This window comes from Myotis lucifugus, unplaced genomic scaffold (assembly GCF_000147115.1).
Source record: "Myotis lucifugus unplaced genomic scaffold, Myoluc2.0 scaffold_83, whole genome shotgun sequence".
Classification (NCBI taxonomy): domain Eukaryota; kingdom Metazoa; phylum Chordata; class Mammalia; order Chiroptera; family Vespertilionidae; genus Myotis; species Myotis lucifugus.
In genome coordinates this window covers 3,311,061-3,327,274 of record NW_005871131.1, presented here as the reverse complement: position 1 = coordinate 3,327,274, position 16,214 = coordinate 3,311,061, and the positions used below count along the sequence as shown (strand labels likewise).

General features: G+C 39.3%; 1 protein-coding gene across 2 annotated transcripts in view; it reads left to right on the top strand.

Moving 5' to 3' along the window:
• Positions 1-16,214, top strand: part of ERC2 (ELKS/RAB6-interacting/CAST family member 2) — an 869,271-nt gene that overhangs the window by 268,551 nt on the left and 584,506 nt on the right. For both annotated transcript variants that reach the window (XR_002829807.1, XM_006090859.2), the window contains exons 5-6: positions 138-293; positions 12,643-12,810. Coding sequence is in view for 1 of the 2 variants with exons in the window: in XM_006090859.2 (XP_006090921.1) it covers positions 138-293; positions 12,643-12,810 (324 nt within the window). In the remaining variant the exon portion in view is untranslated. The remainder of the gene's footprint in view (positions 1-137; positions 294-12,642; positions 12,811-16,214) is intronic.

The window sequence follows — 16,214 nt, the reverse complement described above, 5'->3', positions numbered from 1 at the left end:
GTGTTCTGAATTCACAGCTATGTCTACATCATGGTTAATGTATTACTACCAAAATTCCTATCTGAAATTCTGTTTTGATAACACTAAAAAACAATTCTTTCCTTCTCTTTTCTTTTTTTTTTAAATTTCACAAACAGGACACAAAAATTGCTTCATTGGAGCGAAACATAAGGGATCTTGAGGATGAGATCCAGATGTTAAAAGCCAATGGTGTGCTGAACACTGAGGACCGTGAAGAAGAGATCAAACAAATAGAGGTTTACAAAAGTCACTCCAAGTTCATGAAAACCAAGGTATGGTCCAAAGTTACAAACTTTTATACTCTTAGTGTGACTGGAAAGTTACGGTTTACTACATTCTTTTCCCAAATACATAATCTGCTTTATATGATATCATGAAATATATGGACAAGAAAGAGGAATGCAAAAATTTTAGTTCAGATGCATAGATTCCAAAAAGAAATCAGGGAAAACCTTCGGTAGAATTTCTACCTACAAAGGAGTTCAGGATTTTCTAATGAGTTCCTTTGTTGTTGCTCTGTCTTGGGAATTAAAATTACCTTGTAACAATCCTCTTACTTCCAAATTTTCTGAGTTTTCATAAGTTTTTAAAACTACTTAAAAAAGTTTCTTTCATTGCCACATTTTGAGTCCATCCCTAGAAGATAATTCTCAAAAGGCAATCTTAGAAGTTAATCTAACTGATTTGAATGATATGAAGATATATAGGTTTTAGTATAGTGTTTAAGACAAAAGTTGACTTTGAGTCCCAAAGCTGCTATTTGTACAAATTATTCAACTTCTCTAAGCCCCAGTTTCCTCATCTGTGAAATAGGGATAAGAAAAAGAAAAATGCCTCTATCATTTGTTTTTTTGATGATCCCAAGAGATTATGCATTTAAAGCACTTAGTCCTTGGTCTGATCCCTACAAATGTCAGGCATTGTTGTTGACAGTGGTCATTATTATTACTGTTACCTGTTGCTATGGAATATTTATGTATTATTATAGTAACATGCTTCATTAATTTATTTCATATTGCTAGTTTTGAAGAATTTGTCTTATATTTTTCAAAATTGAACTGGGCTACAAATGGACCATGCACCTGAATATCTATTATTTTTACATATACATAATTATTGAATATATGAATAGTCTAAATAGGTCTAATAAAACTTTTAGGTGCTTTTATCTATTGCTGTCTTTAAATCATTTTGCTTCTGAAAATAATAACTGCACCAATTAAAATTTTTTTCAGCCACTTGCTCTTACTAGTAAATACTCCTGTTCTTGATCTAGATTTTACTCTTTTTTTATTGCCTTATAAAATGTAGCAGATTTAAGAATAATGCATATTTCTGTGAGAAGGCAGTGGGAATAGGGAGAAAAAGTATTTAAATGATAATTGATTTTTTTATACGTTGTGAAATAAATGCATACTCATTGCAGATCATTTGCAAATTATAGAGAGGAAATAATAATAGCTAGCATCTGCTTCACCCCATACATATATATGTGTACATATGTGTGTTTTTTCGAAGAGAAAAAACAAAAACTGTACTTAATTTTGCTAACTTTGCATCTATAAGTTGACATTGAGATTATGAATAAAAATTTGGATCAAGGAGTGGAGATATGAGAAGGAGAATGTCCAGTGGGTTTGAATCTAACCCCTTCCTTTCAGGGACCACCACAAAATGCAGAATAGGTTTTCCTGCTCAGCCCTGCCTTCTGGTTTCATTTTTGCAGTCCTTCCCTCTCAGAACATTCATTAAGCTGAGGTGCAGCAAGCACAGTCGTAGCACAGTCGTAGATGATGACCAAATTTCTCTGGGAATGAAGACTAGAGGCACAGATCTGAGGTTTGAGGGAAACGATTGTTTCAGCTTAAACCTTTCCTCCCTTCCCTGTCATTGCATGGTGGGAGATAGTGCAAGCCTCTTCTTAACGGAAACTGCCATGAAATTTGTAAACTTCACTCATACCATGGACTCCTGTCCAGGTAAAATAAAGCATTTACATGGTCTTCAGCAAATAAGTCATGATTGTTACTGCCCTGCAGTTGTCTGAGAGACTTACTTTGAAGGGTTGGTTCCCAATGTGGTCAGGCCAGAAGAATTATTGCGGGGAGTTATGGAGTAGGGTGGGAAGAGTGCAGGCTGAGGGCGAAGGCAGACTGGGAAGGCTCTAGCCTGCCCTTGCTAGCAGCAGGGCTTTGCGGAGTGACTTAAGTCACCCAGCCACATTTTCCTCTTCTATAAGATGGGGGCAACACCACCCACTGTAGAGGTTGTCCAAAAGGATTAAATGAAATAAGATAGTTTAAGTTATTGGCTCAAAAAAAAAAAAAGCTGTTGACTTTTAATCCACTGCCTGGTATTTCTCCAGCAAAATAGTTTATTGGGGAACAACAAAGAATTGCAATTCGGGACATGTGGACTAATGGTAAATCACACACACATATAGAGAAACAAAAGAGAGGAGTTTTGTGGACTTGGGAGGGGCTGTTGTAAACGAAGAGTCCACTGGAGAAACTGCAAGTTCGAGGTACAGTGACTTTTCAGTGCTGAGCTATGGCAGCCTCCCATTGGCTGAGCTGTTCCAGGGCCAGGAGGAGTCTTTCCTTCCTCCTGCTGTGATAGTAACCGGGCATCACTTCCTGTCGGAGATGCAAGGTTTGTCTCCTCTTCTTGGGGTCAGTTGGTCTACATGGGCATGACAGTTTTCTAGTCTCCCGACTCCATTTTAAATGAGGTTTTGTTTATTAATTTTCACAGTTCATAATTATACCCATTATTATTGAAGTATAACCAAACATAATAATAATAAATGTTGTATTTAATTTGATTAATGGGGACAAGGGATTCTAAGAAATAAAATTAAAATGAGTTCTTATAATGTCATATCCCTTACAGACTGATAAAAATTAGATAAAAAATACCCCTAAAAGTTATCTTTTTATATTTTCTCAGTTGAAAGAATGTTTTTATTGGGTGGAACCATAACAGTTATTGCTCAAACTTCATACCATTACTTCAATTACTTGTTTTTCTTACTTCTACTTTGATCCCTTACTTAAGCCTAGGAATGGCCTAGCAGATCTGTTAAGACATAGCTATTGCTAAACATTTAGTCCTGGGTGCTTGTGTCTTATGCTTTTGGAATCTCTTAGGTTGTGTGTACTGATTCCAGTGGCTAAACCATTTATCATGGAATTTGTGAAATTGGATAGTCATGGGCTGATAGCCTCTAAAATCAGATCACTAGCATATTATATGGTTCATTGTTGCCTATTTGAATAATTCTTTACAAAGTTTACTTGACTGTATTGCTTGTCAAATCATCACAGATATGTGAGGAGTTAATTTTTGCAATAGTTGGTTACACACATTGATAGAACAACTTAGCATCACCATTGGAGGTCTCTTGAACTCTTTAATTTTGCAGAGTTGTATGGATGGATAAAGCTGTCATTGGTGGAATCTGAGTATTGCAGTCCCCATCTTGTTAAGCATTGTTTTTAGCACATGGCACTGAGCTAGCCACTAAGGCCCACTAAAAATAGTGCATATTCAGAGTATTTTCTGTCCATTCATATTGACCACTTAGTAAAGAAATATACTCAAAACACTACCCTGGATGCTCTAGCTGCTTTGGCTCAGTGGATAGAGCATCAGCCTGCGACTGAAGGGTCCCAGGTTTGATTCTGGTCAAGGGCACATGCCCGGGTTGCGGGCTCGATCCCCAGTAGGGGGTGTGCAAGAGGCAGCCAATCAATGATTTTCTCTCATCATTGATGTTTCTATCTCTTTCTCCCTCTTCCTTCCTCTCGGAAATAAATAAAAATATAAAACTAACAAACAAACAAAACAACACTACCCTGAAGATTTGATGGGAGGGGAATTCACTTTTGGCTAGAGCAATGCAGGTTGTTTAGGTTTAGAGGTGGTAGTATTTTTTTGTCTAAATAAAAAAGCAATGAAGAATGCAGACTTAAATCAATGTTAGAGAAAACCTAGAAGGATAAGTGAAAATATCATCCCACCCCCCAACTTCACACAGATAGGGAAGTAGGAAGAACTCAAATCTATGTGAAATGACAGATTTTCCAAAACAGGAAAGAAATATTAAATTATAAATCCTAGAGGCTCTGAAACTCATGTGGGAAATAGAGAAGTAATTGTTAAAGTTACTGGGTTTACTGAGGCAGTGATAGAAATGGAAATCACAAAAGGACGTTGGATCCCAACTAACAAAAAATGATAGATTTGAGGCTAGGAGTGTTGACTTTACAACTTTTGTTTTAATGTTTTATAAAGACTCAAAGAGTCATGGTAGAACATTTCAGACATCTTTATGGGATGCTGCATAAGGAGGGGACTCACACTCTTTGGAAACCAAGCTTAAAATTGCAGTTAAATATTGTGCCTTCTTATTGCTGATTGTAACGAATATGTGGAAAGCTTTAAAGGTGATCCAGAAAGTTTCTCCCTAACCAGGGGCTTTTGGAGAGGCAACTAGAATAACCACTGTGTGCACGACGAGGTTAAAGGTGCTGATTGCCCTGAGTATTTCTCTTTTTTTATTAAATATATTTCTTTATTGTTTTCAGAGAGGAAGGGAGAAGGAGAGAGAGATAGAAACATCAATGATGAGACAGAATCATTGATCAGCTGCCTCCTGCACGCCCCCTACTGGGCATCAAGCCTGCAACCCAGGCATGTGCCCTTGGCTGGAATAGAACCTGGGACCCTTCAGTCTGCAGGCTGATACTCTATGCACTGAGCCAAGCCAGCTAGGACCTGAGTATTTCTTTACCAGATGTCAAAGCATGTTTTATCATGCTTACTTCTAAGTTTACTATTTTTTATTTTTTTGTTAGTCCTCACCAGGGGATATTTTTTTCCATTGATTTTTGTTTGTTGTTTAAGAGAGAGTGGAAGGGAGGGAGAGAGGGCAGACAGAGAAAGAGGGAGAGGAAGAGAGAGAGAGAGAGAGAGAGAGAGAGAGAGAGAGAGAGAGAGAAGAGAGATGTGAGAGAGACACATCAATTGGTTGCCTCCTGCACTTGCCCCAACCAGGGCTGGGGATCAAATCTGCAACCAGGCACGTGCCCTTGACCATGGAATCTACAACTCTTCAGTGAGTGGGTCGAGGCTCTAACCATTGAGCAACAACAGCCAGGGCAGGAGTTTTCTATTTTTAAAATAACAATGATATGATAAATTCAACCTAATTAGGAAAAAAATATCCCCTAATATTGTTCACATATCCATGTTCTCATTTGCTGATATTTTTGAAATACTGTTTAACTGGAAATTGTTTTTATGATTCCCTATTGATAAAACTGAGTCAGCATTTGATTCTTTTTCATTAACAGAGGAGGATCTCAAATCCATCTCTATTTCAATCTGGAATGATTTGCTCCAAATAGATAATAAAGGCAGCTACCAAGAATTGTTATATACAAACTCATTTTTAGATATAGAAGTATATTGAAGATACTTTTTCAGTGAAATTTGACATAGAAACAATGTTCCAATGTTGTGTATGAAAAGGAATTTCTGCTTGCACTAATTATTAAGATGAGTCAAGCATGTAGGCTGGAGGGAAAGGAAGTATTTTAATAGCCACGTGAAAGCGCGCGCACCTCTTTTTTGATGTTGAACAGATCCTGGGACTGGTAGGGACCCTTGAAAGCTCCGTGATTAAATTAAGCAGCACTGAAGACCTAAATTGCTTTTGTTAATGTGATGTCATAGAAAAACTATGATCGTAACCTTTCTGGAAAGCTGGAAGGTGAATTGCAAAAACGTAAAAGCAGATCTCAGAAACTCATCTGTGCAAAGGCACAGGGCTGCTGGCCATAGCCCTGGGTGGAGATTCTGGCGTCTTGCAAGCCCTTCGGCACTTGCACATTATCCCTGAGTACCGAGGCTCTGGGAGACCTGCTGGCTGCACCACGCTCCCTGTTGGAAACTTCAATTTCTACACCTTCTCCACCGCCGCCCCCGCCCCCCCCCCCCCCCCCCCCCGGGTCCCAACAGGCCTCCTTAGAGAGCTTAGAGCAGTGGTTCTCAACCTTGGCTGCACATTAGAATCACCTGGGAATCGGAGGATGAGGCCCAGAAATCAGGATTTTAAAAAGAGGATTTTTAAAAAAGATTCCCAGGTGATTCTAATGTGCAGCCAAGGTTGAGAACCACTGGCTTAGAGGGATCAGACTGTGAGAGCAGAACCAAGAGGCTGTGAAAAGCATGAATTACTTTCAGGAGCACTGTTAAGCCTTTGACAATGGAATGTAACATACATAAATGTTTTCCTGGCAGGGGAAGAGTGATGGCATCCCTTGTTCTGTACAAGGCTTTGTTCCTCATCTAACACATTTCTCGCCCACCGATCCCAGTGCTTCTATATTAGCTGCTCCCTCTGCTTTCAGAGTTCGCCCAAGACGCCAGTCTGTTGTGTTCGATCCCCCCTTTATTTGGAATTTGTAACCCATTTTCTTACTAATCTCTGACGGATTACAATCCTCATAACCCAAACTGCATGATAACACGCATATCACTTGCTACACACGAGGGCCATATCTGCAGTGACAAAGACGCTGTTTTCCTTGGCAGAGTCCTTTTTCCAGGGTGTTGGTTGTGTCACAGACATAAGCGGTGGAAGAACTTTCAGACGAGATGAAGTGTGCCTGATGTCCACATGGACTGCATGCAAAGCATGGATGTAATTCCGATTGGCTTTTCTTGCCATCACCCAGACAGCCTTCCCCCGCCTCAGTTCTCATGTATGTCCGATTGCATCACTTTCCATTTTTATTGAGTTTATGGCTATAAAAGAAGCCAAAGGCATATTTTTATGGAAGAATATGTTTTTTTTACCCCATAACTATATTCCCTCTAGAAAAGTCTTTTTCTGTTATTGTCTGCATATAATATTTATTTAAAATTCATCTCATGTCAGTGATAGTCTGAAAGCTATTTAAAGCAACTGCGTATTTAATATTTATAGACTGAAAGAGTTTCATCATTATCAGTCTGTTTTTATTGAATAAAGTAGGTGTATGTAGAACCTCCCATCTTCTTTCTTTCTATTACCAAAATACCATTTTGTCGATCAAGTTAATTTCATTCAAATTTCTCTCTCAATACCCCACTCTCACAGTGGATTTCTACTCCGGTATTTGTAGCAGTTAGCACAGATTGGATTTTTCACTAGAAGCATCATTTTTGCATAGGCATGTAGAGTTGAAAGTTTTGTTTTTAGCATTATTTCCAGATAAATAAGTTTCATATGTGGAATCAACTAGATTCTGTGCTGTCAGGTCAACTGCCTATGATTTGTAGCCAAATCCCCTGAGAAGACTGCTGATCACAACAGATGTTTTTTCTTTTGTAATTTTAGGTAATCCTAATCTTGATTTCCCCTCTACTTACACTCCATTGTGTGTGTGTGTGTGTGTGTGTGAGAGAGAGAGAGAGAGAGAGAGAGAGAGAGAGAGAGAGAATTTCTTATTCTATTCCAGAGAAAAATGATCATCGACTCACATGATTAGATTATGACAATAATAATGTAGTTCATGGATTGCACATACCTGAGCCGTGCCACCACCTGCTTACACATGCAGAGTATGTTGATAATCAATCACGATTCTCTCCCAGTGAACGTTCAGGCAAATCCAGAACCATTCTCAAGACTACCTTTCGGCCGGCCACTACCAAACCTTTTGATATGGCAACAAAGATGCAACCTATTTGCCCCCTGATCAGTCTGACTTCTCCTGAGGATGGAATCTCTTTCCGTATAAATCCTTCTAGTAAATTGTGCAACCTGAACACTTCTGAAGATGTTTTCACTTCTTTTTTTAAGCATCTCACTCTGGTTCATGCTCAGCAGTTATTGTCAGTAGCTTGGCCCTTGTTTATGCCAGTTTCAGTTGCTGAAAACAACAAAAATTGCTGGATGAAATGTATTTTAGAACGTATTTCCCTTGAGGAGGTCCACAGGGAAAAAGGGGGGCATCTGTAATACTTTCAACAATAAAGATAAATTTAAAACAAACAGAAAATAAAATAAAAATGTACTTGTGAACTGTCAAGTTAGAAAGAATCTCAAGGGCCCAAACTAAGCCAAAGCAGGGAGCTGGAGTGATCAATCGAGCACTGGTTAAATCTTCTTGTTAGTCTTTGCTAGGCAAGTGGACTTGAGCTTTGATTTTCACAGTCACAGGGACATTTAAGAAAAGAGACAGAAGCCTGAGCCTGCTCAAGATGAAGAGTCAAATAGGGATTCTGCTGCCACACCACATAAGGCTGGGATCCCGGACAGCATCACCCTTCGGTGTGAGGATTAACTACAAATAACCTCCCAATTCTACTCTCCTCTCACTCAGACTGGAGGCTACAGGGAAAAGTATATATTTTAAAACTTTGAGCCAAGTGGAAGACAAAAAAAAGATCTCTGAGAATCTATACCCACAGCTGGATCTTGCACGGATGTGCAGTGTGAGGTGATCCGGAATCTTCAAGTAGAGGATGTGGTTTAAAGGGGTCCTTGGTTGGTAGGGCCTCAGGTATTGGCAGAGGCAACTGCTCTGGAAGGCTGCATGCTAACTTAGCCTGCAAAATATTTCTGTAGATAAAGTTACAAAAAAAATGAAGGCACAATATTATTTTTTTAATTAGAAAACCTGCAAGAAAGCAAGCCACCATGAATCAGTAGAAAAAACAGACAGCAGATCCAGGTGGCAAGAACTTTAGGACTTGGATTTTTAAGACAAACGCTATGACATAAATGTGATTAATATGTTTAAATAAATAAAAGAAGGTATTTGAATACAAATAAAAGTCGAGAGAATATAAACACTTGGAGTGCGGGTGAATTTCCCGCCAAAATATAAGATGGCTCTGTCTTTTGGTTTTGTTCCATCCACCAAAAGGGTGGATTACAAGCCACCATGAATCAGTAGAAAAAACAGACAGCAGATCCAGGTGGCAAGAACTTTAGGACTTGGATTTTTAAGATGAACCGAGTTTTAAGACGGCTCCCGCGGAGTACGCGCAATTCACGTGAGCCGACTTAACTCGTTTCCCGCACTCCAAGTGTAAAAATATCAAGAAAATTTAGCCCAACGAGTGTTGCTCAGTGGTTGAGCCTCGACCTTTGAACCAGGAGGTCATGGTGTGATTCCCAGTCAGGGCACATGCCCGAGTTGTGGGCTCAAACCCCAGTGGGGGGTAATCAGGAGGCAGCTAATCAATGGTTCTTTCATTGATGTTTCTGTCTCTCTACCTCTCCCCTCCCCTCTGAAATCAATAAAATATATATTTAAAAAATAAATTAAAATACCAAGCAAATTTAAAGAGAACTTCTAGAAATGGGAAAATAAAAATGCAAATTTCAAAGCTCAATGAATAAATATAAAGTCATCACAGAGGAGGGTCACAGAAGAAGAGAGACTTAACAAACTAGAAAATAGAGCAGAATAAATTAAATAAAAAGATGCAATACATGAAAGATAAGTTAAGATACATAGAAAAAGAAGGTCAATTATAACTATAATCAGAGTTCAAGAAAGAACGATGTAGTAGATCACTATTCATATTTGAAGAAATAAAAGCTGATACTTTTCCAAAACTGATGACAGGTACCAGTCCACAATCAGGAGGCTCAAAGTACCCCAAAAGGAGAAATAGGAAGAAACCTATCCATTTGTATCAAATAAAGCCATAAAAGGCAAAGAAAAAGTCGTAGAAACAGTTAGAATACTTGTCCAAAAGAGATATACCAGTATGAATGGCTAATAAGTATGTGAAAATATGCTTAGTGTCATTAGTTATTAGAGAAATGCAAGTCAAAACCATAATGAGATACCACTTTATACCCTTCATAATGGCTATAATTAAAAAGACAGACAATAACAAATTCTGGTAAGAGTATGAAAAAGTTAGAGCCCACATATATTGCTGGTGGTAATGGGAAATGCTACAGTCACTTAGGCAAATGATTTAGAATGTCTTCAAAATGCTAAACATATAGTTGCCACATGTCCTCACAATTCTACACCTAAATATATACCAAAGAGAAATGAAAGCTTGTCCACACAGGGTTGTGCATGAATATTCGTAGTGGCATTATTCATAATAGCCAAAATATAGAAACAGCCTGAGTGCCCATCAACTGGTGAATTGATAGAATGTGCTATATTCATGCTCGGGAATATTATTCAGCAATAAAAAGGATGAATCTCGAAATATTGTGCTACATGAAAGAAGCCAGTCACAAAGTACATATATTGTGTGATTCCATTTATACAAAATACCCAGAATAGGCCAATCTATAGAGACAGAAAGTAGATTACTAGTATCGTTTGCCTACAGCTGGGGGTAGAGGGTGGGGAATGGAGAGGGACAGCTAATGGTTTGAGGCTTTCATTTTGAGATGATGAAAGGTTTTATTTTGAGAGGATTCACGTGTACAACCATGATGATGATGGGAAATACTAAAAACCATCAATAGTACACTTTAGTTAGGTGAATTTTATGGTATGTAAATTATATTTCAATAAAACTATAAAAACTGCAGCTAATGACAGATTTCATAGCCTTTAAAGGAATGGATTTGTAGACATTAAGACAAAGAAACCATTTCTAGATCTAAAAATTGGTAGAACTATAAGGAAGAATTTATGATTTCCTCATTAAGTAGGTGTTTTAACCCACCTTTAAGTGATTAACAGATGAAGCAGATTCAAAGATCGAAATATGGAAGACAAACTACTCATCCATCTCCCTTCCTTCCTCTCTCTCAAATCAGTAAACACATCCTTGGGTGAAGATTAAAAAAACAAAACAAAACACTTTCCAAAGTTGTAATAAAATGGAACTTTCTGAAACCTAAGAGGGCCTATAAAAAGCTAAAACAAACATGAACATTCATGGTGAAACATTGAAATTCTTCCCTTTACGATCATGAACAAGACAAAGGAATTATTTCCACCAGCTTCTCTGTCTTTCTTTGCCCACTGTGTGTTTGGTATGGCTTCCTCGGAGCACAGCGGTTGGAGGATAGCTGACTTCTAGCATGGTGGCTGGCTGCCAGCAGGAGGAGGCTGAAGCTGCCATTCCTTCTGCAGGCAGAAATGTAGAACGCTGGTGACATAAGATTGGCAAAGCTGTGGAGTGATGAACACGCCGTGCCTGTGACTATGAATATTAATGTAACTGCTTTGGAAAACATTTGTTTGTCTAGTGAAGTGGAAGATGTGTATACTATGTGGTCCAGCAATTTAACTTTTAGATTATTTTTACTATGTGTACCAGGTGATATGTAGAAGAATGTTCAGAATAGCACTTTAAAAAAAATACTTTTATTGATTTCAGAGGGAGAGGGAGAGAGAGATAGAAACATCAATGATGAGAGAGAATCATTGATCGGCTGCCTCCTGCAGTTCCCCCACTGGGGTTTGAGCCTGGAACCTGGGCATGTGCCCAGACCTAGAATGAAACCGTGACCGCTTGGTTCATAGATCGACACTGAGCCACATTGGCCAGGCCAGAATAGCACTTTAATAGGGAAAAAACCAACAACACCTGGAAACAAACCCAGATGTCTATCAGCAGCAGAATGGACAAATAAACTGCGGTGAAGTTTTACAATGGAATACTGTTCTTCAAAGAAAACAAACAAATTGCTTGTACAATAACACAATTTAATCTCCAGGACATAAGATTGAGTAGAAAAAAAGCCTAATGCTTAAAAAATATCCCACAAAACATACACTGCAAACAAAGTTAAAAACCTAAATAGTATTCAAAACTAAATGGTATATATCATTTACAGATGGAAAAAAATACATGGTGAACCTAAAAGACAAGCAAGAAAATGATCAGCATAAAATTTAGAGTGGGAATTATTTCTGAAGGGGGAAAGAACGAGATAGAAATGTGCTGGAGCACAGATAATTCTAACTATCTTTTTTGGTGAATTGAATGATGGATATTACTTGTGTTATTTTCCCTTATACTTTATATATATTTTATTTCTTTTGTATTTTCTCAGTATTTAATATAAGCAAAAGAAACACCCCCAATACTTATTTTTTGGGACTGGGGGTGAGAATTCTCTTTTGTCAAATAATGCCCTTGAATGATCATTTCCACTGTGGAATAGTAGAGAAGGTCCAGGTTATGTCTTAGGTTAAGTACCTTTACTAGCTCCCTGTTTACCCCTCTGAGGATCTTGGTGAATTGTCTTTGGTTTCATAGATGAATAGTAGGTTTGGCCTGGAAGCCTTCTTTCCACTGTGAACCTTTGTTCTCAGTGGGGTGGAAGGTGGACGGACGTCTGCTGACCTTACCTTTCTGGCTTTCTACACTCTCCGCCACATTTGCAGAGCCACCGCAGACCCAAGTCTGTGTGACTCCCAGGAGCATCGTTTTCATCAAACGTATAGCCTGCATTGTTTGAAATAATAATCACTGACTGTGAAAAAGAAAAAGAAACAAGTCATTTAAAGAACACACACACACACACACACACACACACACACACACACGGACTGTAAGAGAAATCAGTAGTTTTCAAATAGAGAGTAGTATTTGTGGCTTCTAATTTCTTGCAATTTTGTTGTTTTACAGATTGATCAGCTAAAGCAGGAACTTTCAAAGAAGGAATCAGAACTTCTTGCCTTACAAACAAAGCTTGAAACCCTTAGCAATCAAAATTCAGATTGCAAGCAACACATTGAAGTGCTTAAAGAGTCGCTTACTGCCAAAGAACAGCGGGCTGCCATTCTTCAAACCGAGGTAAGGCACTGTCTCAGAATTCTGGGCAGCAGACGCTGAGTTGATAGAAAATGTTCTACCTGAACAGCTTTCTTTAGAAGATTCCTTATCCAAACCCTTGGGGCAAGAGGTGTTTTGGATATCGGATATTTGGGTGGATTTTGGAAAGGGAAGACCTACTGCATGTATTATAGATTGTGTAACATTCCCAGTGAGGTTGCTGGGAGTGTTGTACAAACACATGGATATTTATGCAGAAAAGAAGTTCTCACCCTAAAGTGGATAAATAGAGACTGTATAAGTAACCCTCTGCCAGTTTGCATCAGGTTGTGCCAGTAAAGGGAGTTTGCTTCACACTTGGATTTTTTTTCTTTCATTTTTTCAGCTTTGCAGATTTGGGAACCACAGATAAATGATTGGATCTGGAATGGTTTTATTTTTATCAAAAATCATTTTTAAAAGTCAGAATGTCATTTACCTTCCTTTGTTGTGTATTTATATAGGTTCCCCTCCTGGCACCTATGATTCCAAAGGTTTCTTACTTCCCAAAGAGTATCCTTAATTTTCAATATTCTTTTACCCTTTGAAGAAAGCTGGTATTACACAAATTGCTTAAAGGAACACTTGGTTTGTTATTTCTTATTTACACTTGGAAAACAAAAAAAACACGTTACTATCTTATTTCCTTGCTTCTCCCCATTGGATTATATTTTGGGGATGGCGAAGGAATGCAGGACACAAGCTACTTATTGTGCAAATAAAACAGTTGGCAGAAAATAAATTATCCGTGTGGGCAGCAGCGAAGGATGCGGTGAATGCCCGATATCCGTGTAGAGGCAGCGTATGATGTGATCGCTTTGGGAGAAGGCAGCCTAACTGAGATGCGTGTTCCCTCTTGTGCTCTTGAACCATGTCTTTGAATGTATACATTTTCGGGTCTGTGGGGAGATTTGGTCCTTCCTTAGGAGTTCGTGGGGCCATTCAGTAGGTCTGTGCTCTCAGTGGAGGTGCAGGCCAGTGTTCAGAGGAGACAGGAAACAGGTTCCACATTGGATAAGTCTTGGCGTGGATCCGACTTAGCCCCTATGCACTTCACATTGGCTAAATTGCTGTTATTTGATTGATTCAAACCAAACACTTATTTTCGCTTCAATGATGTAGATATTCCACACGTAAGAAACATAATTTTCAGTTGGATGTGGCTTCATTCTGAATGTGGAAGCATGGATATCTTCTTTTTTAAGGAAAAATTTTAAACTATGCCATAAATTGGAAGGTGGCCTGAATCTGCTTTGAAGAGGAGCAGTGAGAAGCATCTACCACTGTGCTATTGAATACTGGAGCCACTAGCCCAGTGGACGGCAAACTGCGGCTCGCGAGCCACATGCGGCTCTTTGGCCCCTTGAGTGTGGCCACGAAGTTTCAATCGCACTGTACGTGCGTGCCCGCACGTGGTATTTTGTGGAAGAGCCACACTCAAGGGGCCGCAGTTTGCCGACCACTGCACTAGCCACCCTTGTCTGTTAAAATTTAAATGAGTAAAAGTCAGTAACATTTAAAATGCAGTTCCTGGGTAAAGGGGGCCAAATACATGGTGACAGAAGATGATTTGACTTTGGGTGGTGGCTACAAAATGCTATATATATAGATCATGTATCATAGAAACCTATATGATCCTATTAAATGAATATCACCCCAATAAATTTAATAAAAACTAAAGAAAATTAAATTCTGTAAAATTTAAAATGTAGTTCCTTAGTCACACTAGCCACATTTTAAGTATTTAATGGTCAGCTCTGGCTAATGGCTGCTGTATTGGCTAGCACAGTGCTAGAACATTTCTATTATCTAGCACTTGACTAGAATAGGAGTGGAAAACTATGGCTTGTGGACAAATCCCACCCTCAGCCTATTTTTGGAAGTAATGTTTTGCTAGGACTCAGCCATACTCATTTACTAGTGTCTATGTGTTGTGTTTGGCTATAACTGCAGAATTGAGTAGCTGCAGAGATTGTATAGGCCGCGAAGCTAAAAATATTTACTCTCTGGCCCTTTACAGAAGAAATTTGCCAATTCTCGGCATTGTGATTTTGTGGGAAAAGGGCCGAGTGGGGATTGGGATGCCTGACTTGACCTCTCCCTAGCAGTCTTACTCTGAACAGGGCCAGCTAGTTTGCTGACCCTTGTTCTGGAACACAAGGTTTTCTTCACACTCGTTATTCACAAATCAACTGATTGTACCCACAGTTGTCTGAGGTTGGCAATAATGCCAGCATCTATACTAGTATCTATAAAAGCCTAAGTGACGGTTACAACAGGTCGACTGGTCACTATGACGCGCACTGACCACCAGGGAGCAGATGCTCAATGCATGAGCTGCCCCCTGGTGGTCAGTGTGCTCCCACAGCCAAATTCCCACGGCCAGGCCAGCCAACCTCCCGCGGTCCCTCCCCCGCAGCCAGCTGGCCCTGATCGGCCCTGATCGTGGCTGGGTGAGATGTCCCCTATTGGCCCTGATCACCGGCCAGGCCGAGGGACCCCCCCACTTGTGCATGACTTCGTGCACCGGGCCTCTAGTTACTAATAAAGGTAGTGTGATTGTGTTGCCGTGTGTTGGGTAGGAGGAGAATTGAGAAGCAAGGCAGTCCCTTGAGGAATTGCCCAAATAGGCAGTCCGCTTTTTGGTGGTTTCTCTCCAAGAGGAAGGAATGAGAAAAGTCAGCCCTGAAAGGCTTACTTCCTTTCTCTTACTCCTTTGCACTGAGGAGAGCTGTATCCCCAGCCCATATCCCTTTTCTTATCCTCTCCTCAGTGTTTCCCTCTTGAGTGAATGTAGTCAAATTAGACCTATGTATATTTCATGAAAAAGACAGTGGTGACATTATGTGGATAGCTTCCATCCCACGTTCAATAATTAAAATGACCCAATAAAAAAGATGGTTCTTTGAAGTAGAAAAATTATTCTCCATTTGCAGGGAAAGTGAGGTGATTTTCTCGTCTTCTGCTTTGAAGTTTGGAGTGTGTGATTAATGATTTTATCAGCTGGAGACATCAGAGGAATTTTCTTTTTGCCCTTTTTTTTCTTTTAAGATCTCTGTAAATAAAAATGGAGACAGTTACCCAGTGATGTCCATCTCTTAGGGGAAGCAGTTTCAGTTAAAATTTACTCTATTGGTTGGATCATAGGCAAAGGATTTTTGGCAACAGGGTGAAATATATTAAAGTGATTTTCCCACCTCTAAAGAGTCTCCCTACCTTAGTGGATGAGTATTTAGTAGATACGTTATGATTCATTATGCCCATATGACAGATCAGGGCTCATCCTTGCAGAAGGTTACATGTGATAGCTCCTTCCAGTTTGATTCCTGAGTTACTCCTTAAAAGCTTTTGCCAAAACAGAAGAGGGTTCTTTCTAGAATTAGAAG